General features: G+C 39.4%; 1 protein-coding gene across 5 annotated transcripts in view; it reads right to left on the bottom strand.

Annotated features, from left to right (window-relative positions):
• Window positions 1-25,000, bottom strand: part of FOXP2 (forkhead box P2) — a 503,349-nt gene that overhangs the window by 6,588 nt on the left and 471,761 nt on the right. For all 5 annotated transcript variants that reach the window (XM_087933993.1, XM_087933992.1, XM_087933994.1 and 2 more), the window contains 2 exons: window positions 24,362-24,431; window positions 23,447-23,610 (listed from right to left, as the gene is read on the bottom strand). In XM_087933993.1, coding sequence (XP_087790119.1) covers window positions 23,447-23,610; window positions 24,362-24,431 — 234 coding nt within the window. The remainder of the gene's footprint in view (window positions 1-23,446; window positions 23,611-24,361; window positions 24,432-25,000) is intronic.

The raw sequence follows: 25,000 nt of genomic DNA, 5'->3' as shown, positions 1-25,000 counted from the left end.
CTATTGCCCCTGAGAGAACTTAGATGGGAGATGCAGTTACACCCATTTTTCTATCTTATCATTCCCAAGGAATGTCAAATATTTCTAACGTGTTAATAACTGTGTTACTAAATTCAGTCATAGTAGCATTTCACAGCACAACATTTTTCGTATACGAGTGCATGTTATTTCACCAACATACAATTGTTTGTGGAACTATATGTATTATTTGGATCAGTCAATACCAAGACATCCTCTTTTAGTCTGATTTTGCTAATAATGTGCAAATATTTTAGAAAACTATCTTTACAATATAAGGCTAAACTATAGCATATGAATGTGCGTGATGGATGAGTATCCCAGTTCTGATTACCATACAAAATCTTAATCCTAAAAGTTTTCTTCTCCAAATACCACTTTTTCCACAGCCATTGCTTCCTGCTCTTTCATGGGTATCTGTTCAGAGCTAAGCAGTATAATACAAACCACACACGCTGCAATATATCACAAAAGGTCAGTCTGCTTCTCAATTGGAACAGAAAATCTGTCCATAACCAAGGGTTCTGTTCTCCGTTCATATGATTAAGTGCAGGTGAAAGGATTCAATCATTCATAGCAAGCCAAATCTTAATAAAAGCAGGTCTTACCTCTCTGAGTACTGTAAATAAAAACTTCAGGAGTTTTAAGTCTTTTTACATTTTGAATTCATCCAATGGAAAACCAATAATTTTTTTCTCCCAAGATAGCAAATCATGGTATTTCCTAGATATTCAGAGGCCATACATTCTTGGCTTAGTACCAAATTCTACCTTTCCTTTGCCTTTTCACCTACGATTTTTCCAATTTTAGTCAATGGCAGAGGTAACATGGCAGTTGCCAAACAGATTATGAATGCCAGAAGTTCGATTTAAAAAACATCTTTGAACCATAATAGAAATTCTGAGCACTCCCAGTGCTGATGACTAAAACTCTATAGAAACTTGCTGCCATTTAGACTAAGCTAAATGAACTTTCTTATTATAAATTAGCTCCTTCATGATGTTCAAAGTAGCTCCTTAGCTACATACCATATAATTAAATGAAATAAAGTATGAAAGCAATTTGATGTGCTTTTTTTTTTAACGTTCAATCATTTCTGAAGTTTACACACCTTACTAGCTTGCTCAGAAAGCAGCTCATTCTACCAGTTCATTTTTATGGAAACAATATGGTCATCAGCACATGTATCGGTCAAATTTCCTATGTATAAAAGGTTACTCATTGTCATGCTTAAATGAAATTACAGTGGAACATCGGGTCACGACCATAATCCATTCCAGGACTTCGGCCGCAACCCAATTAGGTCAAGACTGACAGTGCATGCACGGACCAAAAAAATGGCATGGAAGGGGAAATCGCCGCAACAGGGAAAATCACCACAGCTGTGTTTGATCACCACCCAAAGATATGTTTGCAACTAGATGCAAAAATTTTCCAAAATTTTTGGTTGTCACCCAATTTGGTCGTTGTCAGAAGTGTTCCCAACCCAAGGTTCCACTGTATTTTCTAGGTTTACAACATTTCAGCAATGAATGAATTTGTGTCACAATTCCATATATCACAGGATAAACCCTAATCCTGACCCTGCTCACCGTAATTCATGTTCTTGTAACTTCCAGGTTAGACTACTCTAATGCACTCTACATGGGGTTGCCCCTGAAGACTATTCAGAACTGGTGCAGAATGCAGCCATAGGTGTTAAATGGAGCCAGATACACAGCCCTTGTAACACCACTCTTGCATGAACTGTAGTGTTTACAGGTGTGTTTCTGGCTGCAATTTTAAAGTGTTGGTGGTTGTCTTTAAAGCCCTACATGACTAGGGACTGGGGTACCTGAGGTATTTCATTTTTTCAAGAGTCTCTATCCATCCAATGGGGTCAAGCAGAATGAGGATGCTGAAGATCCTGTCAGCCAAAAAAAGTTGGCTGGCCAGGAGTAGAAGATGAGCTTTTTCTGCAGTGGCCGCTGCTCTATGAGATATCCTTCCTTTGGAGATCAGAATGGCCCCAACCCTGTTAGCCTTTCGTAAGGCTTTAAAATCCTGACTGTGTTGCTGAGCCTGGAGCGCTGAATGTTTCAAGGGCCCTGTTTCTTGGCTATATTGCTAACCAGCCAAGTATCTTGCACCTATGCGTGTTTAATTTGGATGTTTTAGTGTTCTTATTGATTTAACCATTTTTTATTGTTTTAAAATGTTTTTAATATTTTTAACTGTAACATTTTTTTTTTTGAATTAAAAGCTGCTCAGAGCCATTGATTGAGATGGGTGGCCAAAGAAATATAATGAATAAAACTCCCTGACTTTCATTTTAAAAATTTTTAAAGGAAGGAGCGAGTTCCACCAATTTTCTAAAAAACATAAAGGTCAGGTAAACGGTCACTATAAGGAAGCACAATTTTTAGTCTTTACTAAATACAAACATTTAAAAAAATTATATCCCTTGTCCACGATCTTCTTTTTTCTCCTGCCATTACTCCCTTTTCATGATCGCCTCCTAGTTGAACTGGTGTGTGAAAAAAATGGCAAATCTCAGAATAATTTGGAATAGTCTTACCACAATTAACTGCAATGATCTATTACATATTGACTTTACAAAAGATAATGCAGAAAAGGCATTATGTAACCTAAAACCATCCCTAACTATTGGCTCCGATGGATTATGTGCATACTTTTTTAAAAAGCTCTCCATTGCCATAGCAGAACCACTAAGCATAATATATGAGATATCATTCAGAACCAGCTCCTTACCAAACCTATGGTCCTTAGCAACAGTCATCCCTATCTTCAAAAAAGGTGACCCCAGCCTGGTTGAAAACTACAGACCAATCTCACTGTGTTGTGTCACGTGCAAAGTCATAGAATCAATCATTAACCAATCCATTACCCTCCACTTAGAGTGAAACAACCTACTCGCTGAAAACAATTTGGTTTCAGGAAAAAATTATCCTGCAATCTGCAACTCTTACACTGTAAAAACATATGGACTACTCTACTTGACCAGGGTAAAGCAATAGACGCAATTTACGTAGACTTCTTCAAAGCCTTTGATTCAGTGGTACATGACAAACTAGTGTTAAAACTAAACTCTTATGGCATTTCTGGATCCCTTCATAAGTGGATTACTACGTTCCTGTCAAACAGGCAGCACATAGTAAAAATAGGGAGCGCCCTATCAAACCCTGCACCGGTTAACAGCAGTGTCTCCCAAGGTAGCATTCTAGGACTCACACTCTTTATACTATACATAAATGACTTTTGTGATCACCTTATAAGCAATTGTGTCCTCTTTGCTGACATTATAACTATTCAACACTACCAACAATGCTACCGTCCTTCAAAGTGATCTTGGTTTTGCATCTGAATGGTCAAACAATTGGCAACTCCAAATCTTGACCAACAAATGCTCTGTCCTACACATTGGTAAAAAAAAATCAGTACACCAAATACAAACTAGGTGGATATGTCTTCGTTGATGACCCTCACTCTGACAAGGACCTTGGAGTACTTGTACCAAATGACCTAAGCACCAGAGCTCACTGCAACAGCATTGCCAAAAAGGCATTAAGAGTTGTAAATCTAATCTTACGAAGCTTCTCCTCCAGTAATACTGAATTGCTTATAGGGCATACAAAACCTTTGCTAGACCAACACTCGAATACAGCTCATCTGTCTGGAATCCGCACTATATATCAGACATTAATACAATTGAGAGAGTCCAGAAGTATTTTATATGAAGAGTACTACACACCTCTACTCATAACAGAATACCCTATATCACCAGGCTTGAAATTTTGGGGTTGAACAACCTAGAAGTATGCCTACGGTTGGACTTAAGCATAGTACACAAAATTATCTGCTACAATGTCCTACCAGTCAATGACTACTTCAGTTTCAACCACAACAAGAGCACACAGCAGATGCAAACTCAATGTAAACCGCTTCAAACTTGATTGCAGAAAATATGACTTCAGCAACAGAGTGGTCAATGTCTGGAATGCATAATCTGACTCTGTTGTTACATCCTCAAACCCCCCACTCCTTTACCCTTAAACTATCTACTATTGACCTCACCCTATTCCTAAGAGGTCCGTAAAGGGCATGCATAAGTGCACAATTGTGCCTACCGTCCCTGTCCTATTGTCTCCATTTATTCATATCTATTTCCTGTATTCGTACTCATGTTTATTCTTTTACCTATTATCTTGTAAGCGATTGACAAATCAATTCAAATCAAATCAATCAAATAAATAAATATAAGGACATGGTTTTTATTTAGTTCATTATGGCAAAACTCACAGTTTTTTCTAAAACCAGAAATATTTCTAATGACATATAAAGAATGAAAGAAAAGTGCAAATGCGATAACCCATATTTTACATACCAAAGCTCCTTCAGCATACCGACAGCACTGAACAAAACAGGCAAATGGTGTACTTTTAAAGCAGATCTGATTACTTCAATGGTTTGGTAGACATCATTTGTTCTTTGGTTGGTGCCAACAACATTTAACTTTCCTAATTTCTCAAGTATTAAACAGATTGATCAGGGTTTTTTACTTTTAGCTAATCTATCCAAACAACTAACTCCAAACTTCTTGCTTACTGAAAGTAAGAGATTGAATCAATCTCACCAGCACCTCTATTTGTATTATTAATGTATACACTTTAATTACAGAAAAAATAAATATATTTGGCCAAATAATGAATATTTTAGGTGCCTACAAAATGTAAATTTTATACTGTTTTCATTAAGCCTGGCTTAAGAGACACAAGATAAAACCGTAATAATTAAAATTGTGTTAAAGTATTTGGTTAAAGTCTGTAGAAAAAAACAGAATCTTCACAGGATGTAGAAGTCTTTTTTTTTTTTTGCTAGCTGTTTGAAGTTTTTGCCAAAATATATTTAATTCTTTATCATTCATTCAAGTAATGCATATGGTTTCACTTCATTTTCTACAGTTATGAGATTATGAATCCTCCCAGATGGAGGCATTGCAAACTATTTCTTTTTCTGATGCCAAGAAAATTATATAGATGAATTCATGAAGTTATCAGAAGTTCAGCAGGGTGCTGCAGGAGGCAGTCCAGACTGAAAACGGGGGGAGGGCCTGTTTTGGTGGGCAGGGTGTTGCAGGAGGCATCTGTCCTGTCTCAACCCCGTGCCGCCCCGCAGAGAACTACAATGCTGATCTGGCCCTCCAAGAAATCCAGTTTGACATCCTTCTCTCATCCGTCTCTTCTTATTTCTAGGTTGAATCTCTCCCTGATAAGTTTACATCCATTATTCCTTGTCTGGCCTTCAAGTGCTTTGGAAAATAGACTGACCCTTTCCTCTCTGGGGCAGCCCCTCAAATATTGAAAGACTGCTCTCGTGTCTCCCTCAGTCCTTTTCTTCACTAGATGAGCCATGCCCAGTTCCTGTAACCGTTCTCAATATACTTTAGCCTCCAGTTTCCTAATCATCTTTGTTGCTCTTCTCTGCACACTTTCCAGAGTCTTAACATCTTTTTTAAAGTGTGGTGACAAAACTGGATGCAGTATTCTAGGTGTGGTCTTACTAAGGCTTTATAGAGTGGTATTAGTACCTCATATAGTCTTGATTGAATGCCCCTGTTAATGCAATTTAGGATTGCATTGGCTATTTTGGCTGCTGACACACCCTGTTGGCCCATATTTAATTGGTTGTCCACCAAGACTGCAAGATCCCTCTCACAGTTGCTGCTATTAAGCCTGGTTTCTTCCAATCTATATGTGTACTTTTGGTTTTTCCTGCCTAAGTGTGAGACTTTACTTTTTTCTCTACACTGAATTTCATTTTGTTAGTTAGGGACCAGTGTTCAAGTGTCTACCTTGTTGAATGCTTTGCTAAAGAAACAGATAAGCAAAACACTCCTAATCCACATATCATAATACAGACTGATATAAATTTTAAAAACTGAATACAATTACTAAATTAAATAAATTATCCAAATGCGTCTGCTTTTTCTCAATAGTCTTTCTCTAAACCAGAGTTGAACATGTTCCTGTATCACGCACCCAACGATCAAGTTAAGTGATAGAAAGATTCTCCAAATTATTCCGTTTTACGGAACATGGTGCTATTAAGCAAGTAATCTCTAGTACTTCGAGTAAGTTTGTATTTTTTAGCATACCTGTTTGAAGTGTAGCTTTAGAATTGTATTTGTCAAGATTATGAAATAGAAACTGTTTTAAAAAGTGTGTACGCATATTCTTCTTGACTGTGGCCTCAATTATGATTAAGTATTTCTAAAGTTGATAAAACAGTGAATTTCAGCTCCAACATGAACAGTAGCAGATAGATAAAATGACAAAATATGTACAGTCTAAAATAATACCAATGAATACTACACCGTATTCATAACATATAGATAATAAGGTGGCGGGGGAGGGGGAATCATTTGAACACAGCCAGGGAAATGATTGAAGCCCTGGTCAGTTAACAGGAGTGCTGATTTACCCTCAGCTTATCAAGTACTTTAGGAGCCAAGGGCTTGACAGCACAAGCAAACCGTAGCCAATCTCCAGTTCACCAACACATCAATCAACCAATAGGAAGGCACACATACATACAACACACAGAATAGCACACATTCCAGTAGAGAGAACTTCCCTGAAGGTGAACATGAGTCTGAAAGCTCATGTATAGTTTACAGTTTTATAGGCAAAATACTAGAATCCTACTGAATTCGGGAGCGCTCCCAAGCCCAATTTTCAACCCCCTGAACACCATTTTAATATTTCTAGTTTTAAACATTCCTGAAGAACTGACGAAAAAGCAGGAAGGGAAATCCAAGCCAACCCATTGTTTCTGTAAACTTTCAAGATGTTTCTCTGAGTTTCCAGGAATGCAAATAACGATGGAAAGAAAAATGGGATATAACACGATCATTACAGAGGAATCCCCAAGATACAATGCTTGAGCTAAGAAAAGCACTATATATATATTTCCTTTCTGATCAATACACAGACTGGATATGAAACAGAATTAGATTCCCTTGATGTTAAAACATAGTAGCTACGTTCTGAATTTGAAACCCACCCCTTGGGGACTTAACAAAAATGTATACTGATCCAGCTCTTGTGATCCAATCTAGCAGTGGACATTAAGAACAACTAGCACCCTCATATGTACAAAGTAATGGATGCAGGGATATTTCTGTTTACAAAATTCTCCTGATAGCTGGGTGAGAGATTTTAATTCTCTACTTGAATAAGCAACGGATACAAATTTGAACAATGTTTAACATGCATGCTTCTTTCAGATAAAATCCACTACATTGTTGCTGTTAAAAGTAAATAAATATGTAAAATGTGTTCAGTTAATGGTGATCCAAATTTCTGCATAAACTGAGTGCCTGATGATGTTATGGTTTTAAATAAGAAAAATAAAACTTAAGGCACCCTTAACATTGAGCTTGTAAAATCTATAATTCAAAACTTCAGGGAAATGAAAACATTTATTAAAATCACATCGACAATGTTAGATATTTAGTTCTAACAACGAAAATTCATTCAATAAGAAATTTTAAAAACTCTCCACATATTCCTACTGATTTGAATCTCTTCTTTTACATTTCTAGCTTAATACAGTTTGTTCTCAAATTACAACCATGTCAACCCCAAATTTATGTGAGACAGTTAAGTAAATGTTGCCCCATTTTATGTCCTTTCTGTGCCACAGTCGTTAAGTGAATCACTATAGTTGTTAAATGAGTTGGTCTTCCCCATTGACTTTGTCAGAAGGTCGCAAAAGGGACCAAACTACCCCAGGATACCGGAACTGTTATAAATAGGAATCAGTTGCCAAGTATCTGAAATTTGATTATGTGACCAAGTGGATCCTGCAATGGTCACATGTGTGAAAAAAAAGATCATAGGTCATTTTTTTAGCGCCACTGTAACTTTGAACAGTCACTAAATGAACTGTTGTAAGTTGAGGACCACAGTTTGATGAGATACTTCTAATGGAAGACTGGGGTTTAAACACTTCCTATAAGCTTGAACTTTAAAGCCAAAATATAGCAGTTATTTCTAGGCAGAATTAAAACCAATTTGGATATTACTGCAAATTTTGTTTGACAAACCAGATAATTTCATATAGACCAGGGGTGTCAAACTCAATTTTATTGAGGGCCAGATCGGCATTGTGGTTGTCCTCTGTGAGCCTGGGGGAGGGGGCGTGGACAGGGGAAGGGGCGTGGCCAGAGTGATCACAACCAACTGGACATGGCCAGGGGTATATGGCCCGCTTGATGTAGCTCATGTGGGCGGTGGGTTTACGTCAGTGGTCCCCAAACTTTTTTGTACCACGGACCGGTACAATCCATGGACTGATCCATGGACCCGTACCGGCATCAGCACGCACGACCAAGGCAAGGCGGGCCGAGCGACCGGCCAGCCAGCCGTCCCCTGCTTCTCCCCGCCACCTTCAACTCTTCCTTTGTACCTTCTCGCGGTCGATGGGCTTTTCAGGCTCTTTCTTAATCTCCTCCTGAGTAACGCGAGACTCCACCGCCATCGGGACAGCTCTTCATTTGAAGCCCCCCCCTTGACGAAACTAAGGTGCGAGGATTCCTTTAGCACCCAAACACCGCTTTCCAACAGACAACCGACAAGCTCACCCGGAAGCACTTTCTCCAAGCGCCGTCGAAACAAGATGGCGGCACCCAAGCAAAATAGGTGGCCTGGCACAAAATGATCCACGGACCGGTACCGGTCCGGGGCCCGGTTGTTGTGGACCACTGGTTTAGGTGGCCTGTGAGTTTAGGCAGGATTGCAGAGGGAATCCTGGGGTCTCTGATGGGTGAGTGGGCGGTTCATCCTATAGCATGAGGTGAGGCGTGGCAGGGCTGCTACAGCCAAAAACCCATCGCTCGCCACAAAAAACAGCCACCACAAGTTGGAAAAGCCAGATCCCCATAGGAACGCTGGTTACACAGGCCCAGCAGAGATGGGGGGAGAAGCATGTGAGCTCGGCTAGACTTGCATGGCCTTTAGCACTAATACGGATCAAACTTTCCCCATTTGCAGTGGCTGCCTTTTGCCTGCTAGGAATGAGCGTGCTTTTACCACTTCTCCTCAGCCTTTCTAGCTGGCCAGTTTGTCTCCTTTGGGCTGGGTGCTCCGGGTGACGATGACAGCAGCCTAATGGACCTGCATGAGCTGTTGGCAGCCTTGGTGGTGCCAAAGTGCATTGGATGCATGAGGGGAAAGTGCTCCACTTGCAGGGCAGGGGCAGACTCACAAGGGGGCCAAGGAGATGACCAGCAGCGACCTGTTCTCCAACCGCAAGCCAGAGGAGATGGGACAGAGTAGACAGCAGCCACTCCACACTTTCCTCACATTGTCTTTTCTCGCAGTGGCAGCATTAAGGCAGAGGCAACAGGGGAGAGGCACATGGTTTGGCCTCGTGGATGCGTTGGGCAGCCATCTGCCCTGCCCCAACCACACGGGATGGAGCAGGCACCTCCAGTGGTCCGTGGCACATGCCTCCCCGCCCTCTGCCTACTGCCAGTGCTGCCGCTGCGATGCCTGTTTCTTGGAGGGCCAACTGCAGAGACCCTGCTGCTGGACACCTCCCCCCCACATACATGCACACGCACCTGAAAGGCTGGTAGGGGGCGGCCATCCTGGAAATGGTAAGAGGCCGCCCAGCATCGCTTTGGTCCTTCCCATCCCATCCCAGTGGGCATGCATGTCACTTTGCACAGCCCATGTTATCCCGGAAGGTATGCATGTGCACAGGAAGTGAGTGCACAGATCTGACCCACTCCATCTTCTATAGGTCCAGGCCTATGCGTGCATGCACCCGCCGCCTTTTGTGTGCACACATACCTGTTGGGATGGCATGGGTCAGGCCTAGGCATGTGTGTGTCTCCTCCTGCGCACCTGCATGCCCGCTGGGATAGGTGGGGCTGGGCCAGGCTGAAATGACACAGGCTGGACCCTTACTGTTTCCAGGATGGGTGCATGGGCCGGATCCAGCCCACAGGCTCAATCCGGCCCTCGGGCCTTGAGTTGACACCTCTGATATAGACAGCAATGTGGGAAAATGGGAGAAGATAGAATAGAAATTATGGGCACAGCGGTACAATCAACCCAACAAGCTATTATCTGAACCAGGCTTGTGTCCCCCACCCCCCACCCCAATGTTGATGTATTAGAGTCAATACATTGCAACCTTAAATACTCAAAGAGTCATTTGGACCCATTTCCCCACACAAAACAAAACACCGGGATCTCTCATCTCTCTCTCTTTCCCTCTAACCCCTCTCTTTCTTTTTTTCTCTCTCTCTGTCTTGTCTCTCTCTCTTTCTCTCTGTCCTCTCCCCCCCTTCACTCTCTTTCCATCTCTCTCTCTCTCTCTCTTACCCCCCTCTGTCCCTGGGAGTGGGGGTAGGGGGGGAAAGAAACCTCTGAACTGGTGCTGGGTGGTGGGAATCTGATGTCTGGAGGCCGATGAACCACATGCTGAAGACTAGATGGCTGGCGGGGAGGTGGGGCAATCTTGCAGTCTCCCGAGCAAACCCGTGTTGTGTCTGTTGCCTCCTGCATCTGTGCATCAAGGAGGCCGAGCAGCAGTGGAAAGAGCGTGGACCTCCTGAGCCGCAGGAAGCAGTTGCTAGCAATGCCCTCAGGTAAAGATGTTGTGAGGGGGAGGCTCAACCCCTCCCATCAGGATCCGCAAAGTGCTCATCACCCCTCTGGAATCCACCAAGCCTCCTCCTTCCTGCTGGGTGTGTGAGCACTTCTGGCAAGGAGGAAGAGAAGCACAGTGGGAGAAGGCTTGTCAGCTGCCAAAGGGGCAGTGAGCGCTTTGCAGCTCCTGAGGGGAGGGGCATGGGAGATCGTACCCTCCCCTCGCAGGCCAGAGAAAACTCGGGAAGGGCTCTGATGCTGTGCTCTCCCACATGCTACCTTCCCTCCCTGCGCGCATCAGTCCACTTGCTGCCAGTATCACCCCTGTTGCAGACATGGGTGCACTGCAGACCGCCAAAATTTTCTCATGGACCATCAATTGTCTGCAGACTACCGATTGGAGACCTCGGATATACATACAATTGTAAGAGTGAAATTTGCTTTCACCAGCTGTTTATTCCAATCAAACTATGTGACTTTAAAAAAAACAGTAAAAGACAAGAAATGAGAAGGAACACAGGATAAAAAGGCAACTAAACAGAATCTGTCCCAAGAGATATAATATACCGTGTTTCTTATATAATAAGGCTGTGTGTTATTTTTTTTGAGCCCTGAAAAAATGGCTAGGCTGTCTTTTCGGGGTGACTTAATTCCTCCCCCTTGCATCTTTGGGTGGGCGGGCAGCGACGGCTTGGTTGTTGACCTCGGCGTTGGTGGGGCACTTCGTATCGGGGTCAACGTAACAAAAGTACTTCATAATGGCAAGCCCCCCCCCACCATTCCCCCCCATTTCACATGTAGGCCTTAATTTGTGGGGAGGGGCTTAATTTCATTTCATGCCTATAAAACATGCTGGGACTTCCTATTGGGGGAGGCCATATTGTTGGAGAAACAGGGTACTATTTGACCTTCATTCTCCACATTTGATTTATTTGGAATGGACAAGGTACTATTATTACTTGCTACTGAATAGGGATGTCAGTGGAAGTTTGTGATTAGAGTTTTCATCTTAAACTCACTTAGATAGTTAGCTCTCAAAAATATTGTCACTGGAAAAAAACGTGGGTTTTTTTTCACTTTCATTTATAAAAGTACCCTGTAAATTTCCAATGTAGTTAATTTGGCAGTTGGACAAAGGTCATGAAATGTTCAATCCTCATATTAAAAGAGGTCATGTTTTGTAGAAGCACTTGTTCTTCACTCTAGGGGGAAGAATCAGAAAGGAGCCTCTAGGCTGCTTTGAACACAGTACAAAACAAGGGAAGAAGAAAGATAACCTGAAATTCTTTTAAGAGAAGCAGGAAAACTGTGAAAGAGTCAGGTGCCTTGAAGATTTTTCAGGGATTAAACAAAACAAAACAAAAAAGGTTAATGAGATTGTTGGAAAACCCAAATATCCTATAGATGATTGTGCATAGATGTAAAATCTGCTTGGATTGATAGAAATAAAAATCAAGAACAATTTGGAAAAAAGGAGTACAGGGCTTAACGTCACATATTAGAATATATAAGGACACAGAACAGATTGAAATCCATGGAAGGAAAATGTAGACTTTTAGTGCATGAAATTGAGATCCAGTTTGGTCTAGTGGTTAAGGCACTAGGCTAGAAAGCAGGAGATTGTGAGTTCAAGTCCTGCCTTAGCCATGAAAATTAGCCCAGTGACCTTTGGCCAGTCACTCTTCTCAGCCCAATCCATCTTGCAGGATGATTTTTGTTTTGAGGACAATAGGAAGAGGCAGGTATGATGGATAAAAGGTGAACTTTTAAAAACATCGCCTTGAGCTACTTGTAAAAACAACAAAGGCAAAATACAAATAAATAATTAAAAATACGTCCATATCAAAACTTATCCACTTTCCCTTTTCTATCTTTTTACATATTTATTTAGTGCTAATTAGCTGCCTAAACCATCATGTCATTCCAATTAAGAAATTATTAGAATGCTAGAGCAGCCCTACAAACATAATTTGTCGGTTAATAGAAATTGTACTGACAGTTGCTCAGTTGAGATATCATGAAACCAATGTCCATGAAAGGGAAATAGTCACAACTTGATCAATAAACTATGACTTGGTGTCCCAGAATGACTATACCCGAACTGAATCTTAAACTTAGAATGACTGACCGTATTCAAGCTTACACATAATTATCACTGTAGTTATTTGCTTCCCTAAATTTAGCCTGCAGTTTAAGACATTTTATGAAAATAAAATCACAAATTCACTGTTCATGATGAAGCTTCTCTTTAGTCTCAATTCATCTACTTTAAATTGTTCAATCTGGTAAAATACTAGATGTCTGAAAAGCAAATTGAATCAAGAATTATATAATAGCCTTTTTAATGGGAGACAAGTACACCTGCCAAAAATTTAACTGATAATCACATTGTTCACCTTTCCTTACTCTTTCTCACATGTACACAAATATCTACATTAGTGGTAGGATTCAATTTTTGTTTACTACCGATTCTGTGGGCATGGCTTGGTGGGCGTGGCAGGGGAAGGATACTGTAAAATCTCCAGTCAGAGTTGATATTTGTTGGTTTTCTGAACTACTCAAAATTTCCACTACCAAAAGCCTTTGACAATGTGAGTTGGCAATTTATTTTACTGCAATTGATACAAATGGGCTTTGGTAAAAAAAATTATCCAAGCCATTGAAACAATATATCATGAACAAACTGCAAAGGTGAATGGAGAATTAACAGAATCCATAGATATAAGAAAAGGAACAAGGCAAGGCATTGTCGCCTCTGTTGTTTGTGTTAACATTGGAAGTGTTGAATAGGAATATTAGAGAAGAAAGAGAAATAAAAAGAATGAAAATTAAAAAAGAAGAATATAAATTGCAAGCTTTCGCAGACGACCTGGTATTTATATTAGAAGACCGATTGGAAACAGCACCCAAATTAATAGAAAAAATAGAAGAATATGGAAAAGTAGCACGTTTGAGGATAAATAAAGACAAAACAAAGATATTAACAAAGAATATGTTAGCAAGACGAAAGAAAGAGTTGGAAGAAATTTTAAAAATGAAGGTCACGAACAAGGTTAAATATTTAGGGATTCATATTACACCAAGATGTAGTACACCGAAAGAAGATAACTATGTTAAACTCAAACAGCAGATTGCGACAGATTTGATAAAATGGGAAAAACGGCAACTATCATTGATTGGGAGAATATCTACAATTAAGATGAATATATTGCCTTGAGTTTTATATTTATTCCAGACAATTCCTATTCGACTAGGGAAAGAGTTTTTTGAAGATTTGAATAGAATTGTGTTGAAATATATTTGGCAGGGTAAAAAAGGAGGAGTAAAATTAAAAGTGTTAAGAGAAGGGTTTGCCTTGCCCAATTGGGAGCTGTATTACCAGGCGACAAGTTTGATGTGGGTAAAGGAATGGATAACAGTAGATTATTGACTTTAGAAGGCCATGACTTGCTGTTGGGATGGCATGCCTTTCCCTGGTGTAAGGGAACCAAAACACAGAAGTATTTTAGAAGACATTATATTCATGAGGCATTGTTTTTGAACTGGGAGAAGATAAAAAGACAACATTACTTAAAAATTTCAACATGGATATCAACTATTGAAGCTTTTTCCTATCCAATAATATATAAAAAGAAACGAACAGTTAGATATGGCGAGATATTGAAAGAAAAGGGTGAACTTAAATCTATGCAAGCGTTGGAAGAACAAGGTTTGGTTTTCATATTTGCAAATACAATCTAGGTTTGGTAAAGACTCTAAACAGAAGGTATTTATGATAAGTTGACTGATTTAGATAAAATTTTGATGGGTACTGATGAAAAGGTAATTAAAAACGTTATGGGCATCTATTAGAATTTAAATTGGAGGAGGAGCAAGTTAAAGAAATGATGATTGCTTGGGGGGAAAATTTTGGATATGGGATTGATTTAGAAAAATGGCAAAAATTGTGGTCCCCAAATTATAAAATGACAATGTCAGCTGCATATAAAGAAAATTTGTATAAGATGTTTTACAGGTGGCACCTACTCCCGACGAGACTTGCGAGAATGTTTAAGAATAAATTGGATAAATGCTGGAAATGTCATCAGATACCTGGTTCATATTACTATATGTGGTGGGCATGTTCGGATGCAAAGAAATATTGGACTAAAATCCACACATGGTTGGAAAAAATGATAAAACAACATACAGACTTTAAACCAGAGATCTTTTTATTGGGAGTCATACTGGATATATACAATAAAGAATTGAAATATTTGGTTGTAAATGTTTTAACAGCGGCTAGAATTGTATTTGGAAAAACTGGAAAAATGACAAAATACCTATGCAGGAGGAAGTTATTAAAAAATTATGGACTGTTCTGAAATTAGTAAACTGACATTTGAAATTAGAGAACAAGAAGACAAGCAATTTTATATGATATGGGATTTGTTTAATCAATGGTTGGATTAAAAGGCATGGTAAGGTAACAGAATGGATAGTTTTGTTGTGGAAATTTAATAGACCAATATGGGGTGTATTGTAGACATGTATAGCCATTGGATGACAGCATAATATAATATTGATGGAATAAATAGCAGGATAATTAATAATTGATAAATATGTTGGGTATATGTTGGTTAGACAATGTGAGCTTGATATAAATTGTGAACAATGATTATGAAAGGATCGCACAAAGGATTTTAAACCAACTGACACACTGTGTGTACAAAATGGAAGATGGTTTTATGTTTTTTTTTATGTATTGTCTTAAAATTATATATGTGTGTGTGTGTGTGTGTGTGTGTGTGTGTGTGTGTGTGTGTGTATAATTCATCACTCTGAGAAGCACAGAGCTGAAGACAGAAGCCTGAAGATGATGAATGAGACTTCATCGAAACGTCGCCTAGATACTTCGAATCTTACGTGGGAGAAAACCCGAACAACCAAAGATCCACATACAAATACCCATGAGAACCTCAGAAAATATATATATATATATATATATATATATATATATATATATATATATATATATATATATATATATATATATATATAAATTTTCACTACCGGTTCTCCAGAACTGGTCAGAACCTGCTAAATACTACCTCTGATCTATATCCATGAATTACAGACAATATAATAACTAAATCGAACACTAATGGCATTTCAATGTGGTTTTATTGTCATGTGTCATTACATCTTTGATTTCATTCTCTTCTAAACCAATATCTGTTCACATTCCATAGAATGCTTGTTGTTAGGTTTTTGGTTGGTTGTTTAGAGTTTTTGGATGAAATTGTCTTTCAATTTGTTAGATTTTCATTAGAAGTAATTATAAACTTAACAATAACAATTAATATTCAGGCAGTTAGAATCTAAGTTAAAGAACGGACATAAGATCTAAAAAATCTGCTCTACCCTATGAACATATCCATTTGTAGAGAATTTAAAAGAGAATGGAATGAAGTTTTCAATAAAATCATCCATGTACAGTATTTTGCTTCTATATACTGTAGATCTCATAAATCCCCAAGGATCCTGCAAACTTCAACAACCCATACTATGGGGATCTGACACTTCTCAGCACAAGACAGCTGCAGGCACTCTATCACTAGAGTGATCTTTTTGTTAAGAGGAAGTAGAGGAAGTAGAAAGAATTGTGTAACAAATGGAGGTTATAATATTATATAAAAAGAACATCAATGGTTTGATCAAAAGCATGTAACATTTAAGCAAGTAAAGAGGAAATGATAAAGGGTTGCAATGGGTGCTGAGTGTAACAGCTTATAAAGCTGGAAAAGATCAAGAGGATTTATGAGTGGGAAAATAAAATGTAAGGGGCTAGAGTTGAAAAGTAAAGGGAAACAATATAACCTGAAAAAGAATGGGAAAATATATTTTGGGAAGTTGAATGAGTGAGAATGTTATTTCTGAACATACATACATCTGGACAACATTTTGTCAATGCTGCAGCCTGATTCTACAGTTGTTGAAATTCATTTTTTTTCCCCTCATTAATCTGCACTCAGTACCCACCTTGTTTCAATAGAAGGCCTTACCACTGACAATGCACACTGTAGCCTAGCCAAAGCTACGGGGTCAAAGGAAGTGCCTGCAGACCTCAGAAATAGGATAAAGGTTCATAAGAGCACAGTGGTCCCCATAATTCTCCAATGGAAGAAGTTTGGTACAACCAGGATGCTTCCAAGTGACGGTCGCCCAATCAAACTGAGCAACTGGGGAAGAGGGGCATTAGTAAAGGAAGTGACTAAGAACCCAATGGTCACTCTGACTGAGCTCTAGAGAGACTGAGCTCTACTTCAGTTTTTTCTTTTTAATACATTTACAGACATTTTAAACATTCTGTTTCCCATCTCCTGTATGGAGGTGGGACAGAGTTTCAGGCGACCCATTACTGATCTGGGCTTTATGGCAGAGAGGCTAGACAGAAGCTTCTCCTCCATGCAAAACACACGAAAGCCCACTTGGAGTTTGCAAAAAAGCACCCGGAGGACTCTCAGACTGTGAGGAACAAGACTGGTCTGATGAAACCAAGATTGAACTGTTTGGCCTCAATTCTAAATGTTATATCTGGAGAAAACCAGGCACCACTCATCACCTGCCCAATATCCTCCCAACAGTGAAGCACGATGTGGCAGTATCATGCTGTGGGGGTGTTTTTCAGCAGCAGGAACTGGAAGACTGATCAGGGTTGAGAGAAAGCTGAACGGAGCAAAGTACAGGGATGTTATCAATAAAAAACGGTTCCACAGCATTCAGGACCTCAGACTGGGATGAAGGTTCACTTTCCAACATGACAACGATCCTAAGCACACAGCCAAGACAACACAGGAGTGGCTTAAGGACAACTGTGTAAATGTCCTCGAGTGGTCCAGCCAGAACCCTGACTTGAACCCTATTGAACATCTCTGGATGGACCTAAAAATGGCTGTCCACCAGCAATCACCATTCAACTTGACTAAGCTTGAGAGAATTTGCAAGGATGAATGGCAGAAAAATCCTCCAATCCAGGTGTGCAAAGCTTGTCATGTCATACCCAAAAAGACTCGAGGCTGTAATTGCCACCAAAGGTGCTTCAACAAAGTACTGAGTGAAGTGTTTGAATACTTATGCTAATGCGATATTTCAGTTTTTTCTTTTTAATAAATTTACAGACATTTTTAACATTCTGTTTTCACTTTGTGATTATGGGGTACTGAGTGTAGATTAATGAGAAAAAATGAATTTTAACAACTGCAGAATCAGGCTGCAGCATAACAAAATTGACAAAAGTGAAGGAGGTCTGAATACTTTCTGAATGCACTATATGTTTTACAGTCGAAGAAATATCTTAATTTAATACACACACCCTATTTTTCCTTCTAGTATTCTATGTCTGAAACAGAGATTCTCCCTCTCTTCACAAATAGACTCACTTTAGCAACCACGGAGTCCTTTAAGAGCAATCTTTAAAGAGTAAATGCATCAAGAAGACAGAAAGTTACCTGTTTGTTCATTGTGCTTGTCAATTTGAAATGGCAGGTAGTGGTCTTAACACTTAAATGTTCACTTGGGCAGACAGAGCCTACTACATATAAATCCGATGATAGAAAACATTAAACAAAACTTTAACATTTTATGAAGGCTGCATATAGCAACCCTCTATCTTAAACCAAATTAAGCAAGAAAGCATATACAACACATTACTCTGTAGATAGTGTTTCAGTTATTGCCTTGCCCTTTAAAGATTACAGAATTAAATACTGCAATATTTTAAATCTGTTCATATATTACCTCTGTAGGATTAATAGTACTGATGCACGAGGAATTTCAAAAATGCTCTCAGCACCAGTATCATCATTGACTCAATTATACATTTTCAATCATTCCCCCAAAGCTTGGTACAACTCTAAGTGTTTGATTTATTTTATAACATTCGATGTACAAATTTCACCTAAAGAACAAGAAGCTTTCTATATTAGAACAAACTTCCGAGAAAGTATCGTGAGATGGGACAAAAAGCAGAAATACAAAAATGCAAAGACAGGAGGACAGAAATGATATGAAGTTTAAAATACAAGGGAGTGAAAGAGATTGAAATGATAGCCTACTGTAAGTAATGTGAAAGCATAACAGTAGGGCACTGGAATAATCAGATATGGAACAATTGACAATAGACTGGTTTCAAATGGAAGCACCGCAAAAAGACCTTAAGAGCAGAATAATTACACTTCTCTTTGGAAATAAAATTTAAAGAAAGAAAAGTTTGAAAACATAAAAAGCCTGATGTTTATGCTGATCAAATTGCAAGAATTGGATTTAAAAGTTGGAATTGTAAGGTGGAAAAAATGATTGAAAGTATGCAAAGCAAGATCTTTCTTGCCTGGAATAGGCATAGAAGAGGAATTGTTTGAATCCACATCTTTTCAGTTTATTTTCCATCTTTCTTTTCTCACATATTCTATCAACTCCCAGTTTCTTCTGTAGGAAACATGCATACACAGGTTGAAGCTCAAATAAAACAGAATGTTAAGTATTCTATACGGCACTGAGTGATATAGATTAACATGGCAATAGGAGCACCTTCAGAAAAGAGTTCACTATTGTTTTCTGGATCAATGCCCTGGGAGTTAAGAAAATAGTGATCAAACCACTGTGTGCTAAAACGAACTCTGGAATAATGTTTCACCAACTCTCTTCTGTCTTTGGTGAATGAATAATATATCTCTGATAGATTGTTTTACCTCACATACTGTTTTAGTTTACAGAATATCTAAGGAACATCAAAGCCAAGTAAAAGGTGAAAGTGTGACAAGGATTTGTCATTTGGCTAACGTACAAGGTGAGCCAGAGCAGTGGTGGCTGGAACCTTTGTGCAGCAACAAGCCATGGTGATTCTCCGACGCCTCATTTCTTGCTGGGTCTTGCTGCCTGACAGCCAGGGTTTTTAAAAAGGTTTTTGTAGCAGGAAACAGCGCATGGATACTTCTGGCCTTTGGGGTGCAGCTGGGCACACGACCTCACCCCGAGACACTGGCCTGCAGCCACCGTCGGTCTTTTTTAACATGATAAGCCTGCAGCTGCCGATGTTTTTTTTTCAGTGTGAAAAGCTTGCAGCTGCCGCTTTTTGTCGGTGCGAAGTATTTGCAGCAGCTGGCCGAAACCAAGCTGGGAATGGCAGCTGGAGGATTCTTGCAATGGCAAAGACCGGCAGCTGGAGGGTTCTCACCCCGGCAAAGAAGTGGCAGCTGCAAGATTCTCACCCTGGCAAAGAAGTGGCGGCTGCAAGCTTCTTGGTTGCGGGGGGGACACGGTGAGGCTTAGCTGCCTTTCAGATCCTGCTCTGGGCTTCTGCCTGCTCGACCTCCGCTCTGCCTCTTGTCTTGCATCCAGCCTGCAAGAAGGAGACATGCCATTTCCAGGCCAACACGGCCAGCAGCTTGGCAAGTGGGCGTCCTTCAGGGGAGGCATTTTCTCTCAGTCCTCACACCCAGAAGGCCCTGCAGCAGAGGTGGTATTCAACAGGTTCTGACTAGTTTGGAGAACCAGTAGCGGAAATTTTGAGTAGTTCAGAGAACCGGCAAATACCACCTCTGACTGGAAATTTTACAGTATCCTTCCCCTGCCACGCCCACAGAACTGGTAGTAAAAAAAAATCTGAATCCCACTACTGCCCTGCGGAAGCCGAAGCTGGCCCCAAAAGGCGGCTGAGCTTCATCATGTGTTTCCCCCTCCACCAAGGTGGTCCTTTGGTTGAGTGCAGCAAGCCCAGAGAAGATCTTCCTTCCCTGCTGTCAGCTCATGGGGCTTGCACTGTTCTCACAGCAGTAGCCTGGCATGCGGGCGGAATCTCCGGGGAAGGGCAGATCCAAGACTGGCGCATTCCCCAACCCGAGGCAAAGGGTGAGTGGGTGGCATGTGGGCGGAGGCCCTGGGAAAGGCCAGAGCTAGGGACTGGCATGTCCCCCGACCTAAGGCAGAAGGCAATATGCAGGCAGAGGCCCCAGGGAAGGCCAGAACCAGGGACTGGTCCATCCCTTGACTTGAGGCGAAGGGCAAGTGGGTGGCATGCAGGTGGAAGGATGGTGAGAGCCAGACCCAAAAGGCTGCTGAGTCTCACCATGTCTACCCCAAAGTGGCCCTTTGGCCAAGCGCCTTACCTTTGTGGGCAGCGGCGGTGAGAAGAGTGGGCGAGGCACGGAGATCAGCTAGGCCGCATGGTCTGGATGAGTGAGCGAAGGAACCAGAGACTAGCTGGGCCCACGTGTGACTTTGGCCACCAGCCAAGGCAGGCGAGGCAAGATAGGGTGGGGCAGGGTGGGCGAGGCCAGCCAGTGGTGGGATTTGCCGGTTCACTGAACTGCACAGAATCTTAACAACCAGTACTCCCGAACTGGCAGCAGCCCACCTCTGCTTCTCTCTCTATCATATTGAATGCTTAGTTTACTTGGTTCTTTCTGCATAGTAGTTTATTTCTAGAATGGAAATTAATGGCATAATGTACAGCAAACATACTCTCAAATTCTGTAATATGGAGAAAGTTTTCTGTATAACATACAGAACTGTGTATTGCACAGGGCATATATGGTAGCAACAGCAATAGCACTCAGACTTATATACCACTTCACAGTGCTTTACAGCCTTCTCTAAGTGGTTTACAGAGTCAGCATATTGCTCTCAACAAATGGTCCACATTTTATCGACCTCAGAAAGATGGAAGGCTGAGTCAACCTTGAGCCAGCGAGAACTGAACTGCCAAATTGCTGCCAGTAGTCAACAGAAGTAGCCTGCAGTAGCGCATTCTAATCACTTTGTACATACTTATGCTTACTCAATATTATACAGAAAAAAATGAAAATATAAATAGTTGTGCCTCATTATAAGTGAATTGACTAAGCAAATGATTTCAGTCCTGTTTCCTCATTACCTTTTTATTTTCTTGATATTTTAGGAAGAAAGAGAACATTAATACACTCAGAGAATTACTAAAAGTAAAAGGCTTCAAGCTACTGAATGCATGGTTGATTGTACAAATCACAAAATATAACAACTTTGCTCTGGTGGCTCACTTAACCTGTTTCATAGCACTGTCATTCTCAAGAGCTTGTAGTCATGTTTTTTCTACGTCAAATTTTATTACTTCTTTGGTACTATTAACTATATCTAAAGATGCTTCCAAAACATAAATTCTTCCATGAAGAGGGGGGAATTAGTGGTTTGGAAATCAATAAAGCATATTAACATTCTCCCTCATTCTTTGTGCACCCCAATTTTACTTATTTGTACAAGATGATACAATATATGGTAATGAATGAGATAGATCACCTTAAAAGTGTAAAATATATATGTTAATGTATTTACTTATATAAGAAGGCAAATCAGGAAACAAAATATAAAACTTAAAATCTATAAAGGCAAATGAAACGATACACTTTGAAAATATAGAGAATATAGCGGCTTGCAATTATTATTTCAGCATTGCAGATATAATAATTGTTGAACATAGTATGCTAAAGATAAAAATAATAATAAAAAGAATTGGAGTACCTTTTAAATATAATATTATTATTGGTTAACTATGAACATAATTGCATATTTAAAAATAAATAATCCTATAGCAAATGTATATCTATGTCTGCTTAGATGTGATAGCACTAATTAATATATAAATTACCAGGAAATCAATATCCCCAAGGTATGTGTTTTGCTATTTACTAAATAGGATACTGTTACGTTTGACACTGGTGATTAAGGAAAGACATTTCTTAGGGTTTAATACACATTCCTGAAATCCATGATACATCAATTTTTAATAGTAGCACTCTCTGAGTTCCATTAAAAAGATGGTGGAGAAAGATTTTAGAGTAATTAATGATATAGTTAGCTCCTAAATATTAATAGGAATTGTAATCTTGCATAAAATTTAACATACAAACCTTGCCAATACTGACACACCAGTAATTAAAGTTGAATATGTAATTACAGTGATTTACTGATTTATAAGGAGGCAAATGACTTATATTTTATTAGTTTCTATGTAAACTTGAGGTAATGGTTGAACTTTGCATTGTATTTTTTTTTTAACAAAATAGTATTTCTGTAACAGTCCATACATGTACTACAGACCTGGAAATGCAATTAAAGTATTTCTGATTTGAATTCTTTTGCTAATTTACACATTTAAAAATGTTTGAAAAAAAAAATCAAGTTGTATTATCATGCAATGAGTAAGAAGCATTTGCCCAAGGGAAATCTTAAGCATGCACTGCAGCACCAGTTCCAGTATTTCCCAAACCTTTCATTACATAAAACTGCTTATCAGAAAACTTATTGAAGTTTGAGTAATTATTTTCTTCAGCACTGTTGTAACTTCAAATGGTTGCTGAAGGAATGGTTGTAACTTGAGGATTATATGTATCATAATATCAGTATCGCTGAATGAACTTTATGTCACTTCAACATATTACCATTGGTAATTTCAGCTTGTTTTCATCTTAAAAGGAATACCTTGGGAGATTTTCAAATGTATTTTATAGGTGGCAATCTTTAAGTCAATTCAAATGTCTTTGTTGTGCTTGTAAAGGGTTCGTGTGTAATTATGCAGAAAAAAAACCAAAACACTTTTACCCAATTTGGGGTAATTTAATGAGCTTTGGGAAGCACTGGTTTATTCCCTAGGCCAGTTTCCAGACATTCTTACCTGTTCTGGACAAATTATTAAGCAAGGCAGTACTTTTTGACTTTTTTTTTTTCCTATATTGGAAGATGCTAGCAGTACTTACATGTGAGGCTGTGGAGAACAGCCTGGACTGCTATTTCCATTGCTGTCAATGTGCTCCAAGGAACCATTGAGATCTTCATGGACTGCTTGAAGTAAGCCACTGGATGTGTTGTTTATTAATCCGGGATTACCAAGTAAAGGTAAACTACTTTCTGCCAGTGCAGCCTAGCAGTGTGGAAATGATATAGCATTCTTAGGGTGCTTAATACATACTGAGATACATACATGTAAACAAACGTATAGAGAAAAAATTGTTCTATTTTTTTTCTGTAGCTCAGAATATGCACACAAACTTAGCACTGCTAGATGGAACTACTAAGTATGTTCTGACACTGATATGCACCATGTCCTCTGCCTTTAAACTCTGCCTTTAAAATGCACTAATCTTAAATCTTATATCCTAACATGTAGTGTACATTTTGTTTCTGGTGCCAGCCTGTATAGAAGTAAAAAAAAAATGACCAGAACTTAACCCCTCCCCCCCAAAAGGAGTTCTGACATTCGCCTTTTCTGCATGAAAATTATATTTTACAATTAAACTTTAAATTTTTTGCTATGAGCACCATGTTCTCTAACACTATGATATGAAATCATTCTTGACAGCCTGGATAAATATTAATGCATATTCACATGCATTTGCAAAAGCTTCTATCAATCTAGTATTTGAAATAAAATGGAATGTTCCAGATTCTGCCACAGGGTGTCCTTCTTGCTTCTTTACATCAAAATGAAGAGAATTAGAACAGGTACTTCTTGCTGTGCTAGGTAATGCAACTTCTTTGGGAGATAAACCACCTATTAATAAAGCCCTAAATGCCCAACTAACATTAACAGAGAGAGTTATCTTTTATACAAGAAACAATGCAAGCAGAAGGAAGTGGGCATTTAAAAAGAAAGGAATGGCTTAATGATTTACCTGTAAGCTTGCATTAAGTGCTGCTCCGTAGCCTAAACTGGTAGGTATGTTTTTCACTAATGGTGGGCTTCTGAAAATAAACAATTTTTCGAAGAGAAATTTATTCATTAAACAAAGGACATCAAAGAGGAAAAGAAGCCAGGATTGATTGAATTTCAACTAATCAGCAGTAATTGATCAATATTAAGGTATTAAGTAATCCATTGCCATTGGACTCACAGGGTACTCCTCTAGACAAGTGCTTTGAAACAAAAGATGTTGTGAATTGTGCATAGATTCTCCATGGCTGAACAGAATTAACGTGAACTCATTTATGTTAGTTTAGGTCCCATCTTTTCCCATTAAGTCGAGTATCATTTATACCACTTTATCCTCCGATTCATCGACAAATAAACTAAAACATGCGCACTGAAATCTTCTTTTTACGAATCTGCCTTCTGAAGGAAATTGGGCGGAAAGTAATTGGCCCCAAGTTATTCCGTGAGTTTCTGTGGCTGATAGTGGAGCTTCCTTTTTCGCAATCAATGCCTTAACCACCACTCTATTTCTCTCATAGAGGCAAGGCAAATGTTGATAACAGTTTCACTTGGCTAAAAATGTCTAGTAGTTATCATGCATGACTCTCTCTCTCTCTGTGTG

This window comes from Pseudonaja textilis, chromosome 5 (assembly GCF_049901715.1).
Source record: "Pseudonaja textilis isolate UNSWEBS1 chromosome 5, rPseTex1.2, whole genome shotgun sequence".
Taxonomy (NCBI): Eukaryota; Metazoa; Chordata; class Lepidosauria; order Squamata; family Elapidae; genus Pseudonaja; species Pseudonaja textilis.
The sequence above is the reverse complement of the archived record's forward strand: the minus strand, read 5'-3'. Positions and strand labels throughout refer to the sequence as shown.